The sequence below is a fragment of the Priapulus caudatus genome, unplaced genomic scaffold (genome assembly GCF_000485595.1).
Source record: "Priapulus caudatus unplaced genomic scaffold, Priapulus_caudatus-5.0.1 Scaffold1299, whole genome shotgun sequence".
NCBI classification, from domain to species: domain Eukaryota; kingdom Metazoa; phylum Priapulida; class Priapulimorpha; order Priapulimorphida; family Priapulidae; genus Priapulus; species Priapulus caudatus.
Window position 1 is genome coordinate 75,587 of NW_014578360.1, and position 1,773 is coordinate 77,359.

At 44.0% G+C, this 1,773-nt stretch overlaps 1 protein-coding gene across 1 annotated transcript; it reads right to left on the reverse strand.

Moving 5' to 3' along the window:
* Positions 1-383: 383 nt before the first annotated feature.
* LOC106816151 lies at positions 384-1,484 on the reverse strand. Its single transcript, XM_014820704.1, has one exon. The coding sequence runs from the start codon at positions 1,482-1,484 to the stop codon at positions 384-386; it is 1,101 nt and encodes a 366-aa protein (XP_014676190.1).
* Between the last annotated feature and the right edge of the window lie 289 nt (positions 1,485-1,773).

A 1,773-nucleotide genomic window follows, 5' to 3' on the forward strand; every position in this document is an offset into this window, starting at 1 on the left:
CTATCCCCTACTCTTCCTTCTTGCCTGTCTCTCTCACTTTCGCTTCTTACCTCTAATGGGTATAGTTTCTGCATCGGTCTACTAATTCTAACTGGTTTCCCCCCAGTAATTTGCCTTACTCTTGCCCCTCTACATTCCTTATCTTTTCCCGTTATTAAACTTTCTAACACAGCCAATCTCCAGCTGCCCCTCTTTTTATTCTCATCATACACCGTTACTACATCGCCTATCTGTAGGCTGTAGCCTCCTTCCCGTATACCACACCTACTGATCACAATCACCTTCGTTTTGCGCAAGTCTGCTAAATATTCTTTCTGCCACCTCTTCCAAAAATGGACTAACTTTATTGTTAAATGTTTGAACCTTCTACTACAGCTAGTCTCTCACCCTGTCCCATCGTCCGGAATATACTTTAATCTCCTGGCATAGACAAGATGTGAGGGCCCCACATGCAGACAGTCATTTAGTGAGGTAAATTTTCCCATCTTATTCTCTTTTGCTGACGCATCATATACGATCCGCAGCTTTGTTGTTGCTGCTTCCTTGCGTATTACTGCCTGGTGTGGCAGATAGTGAACTTTCCCTCTTGGTTCAAGATCAACCACCTTTTCTGTGATACCCGAACTTAGCTGCTCTTTAACTATTGCATCATACTCTTCTAGTATCTCTGGCTCCCACTTCAGCCTCTTAACCTGGCTTTTCATTCTTCCTAGACTGTTATCATAATTGCTTGGCAGCGTTCTGTGGCTCTCCTTCCATGGCAATTTCACTGAATACCTCTGCCCAGTAAATCGTATGGTATCAGCAAACTCCTCACTTACATCCTCACTCTCTCTTATTCCCAGGGTTTCTAAATCCCATAACTTATGGATATCCCTGTCTATACTATCCTGCTCTGACCTGACATTCTCCCTGGATATAAGGTTCACTTGTGTTTCTGAACCGCCCCTACTGATTCTACCCTTCAAAGGCCCTGACAGCACCCATCCTACCTTCGTTTCTACTGCAACTGGTTGACCTATCTCCCCCCTTATGGTACGCCCACTCTGGAAACACCATAAATAATCTGCCCCTATCAGTACATCTATCTCCAGCTCGTCTTTCTCTTTGCACACATCTGAAAACCAAAGATTTCTCAAGTGCGGGTAATCTTTCTTCACAATCTCAATGTGTTCATTTTGAATATGAGAAATATTTGGCACTACATATGCTTCTACTCGCGTAACCTTCCCGCCTGTCAAGGCTGTTATATCTATCTTAACTACATCTCTTAAACTAGTTTCTTTTGATTCTACACCGAATGTTTTTATTCCGAGCCACTCTTTTCTAATTACTTCTAGTTCATATCTAGGAGCGGCCTTAATTGTGACAAATGATTTGTGACCACCCAAGTCAAATAGCAATCTAATCTTTCCCTGCCCTTTCTCGTTGACTTTTCCCAGGGCAGTTTGTAAAGCCACGCGATCCCCCGTCTCGACATGCATACTTGACGGCCCACGTGTTACCGTACTCGGCTCCGATTCCCGCTCCCTTCTATTATACCTGGGCATTTCTCCAGCACACAACGACGTATGATGCCCCCCCCCAACGTTTACACTTTACTACAACTGGACAATCTCGGGCGCGATGCCCTTTCCTTATACACTTGTAACATCTAGCATATCTGCGCAGGAGCTCTTTTATTTCCTTTACACTCGTGGCCTTAAAACAATTTTCATGGGCATGCTCTCTCCAACAAAATGCACATGTATTTTCTCTGTTTCTTCCCGTGAA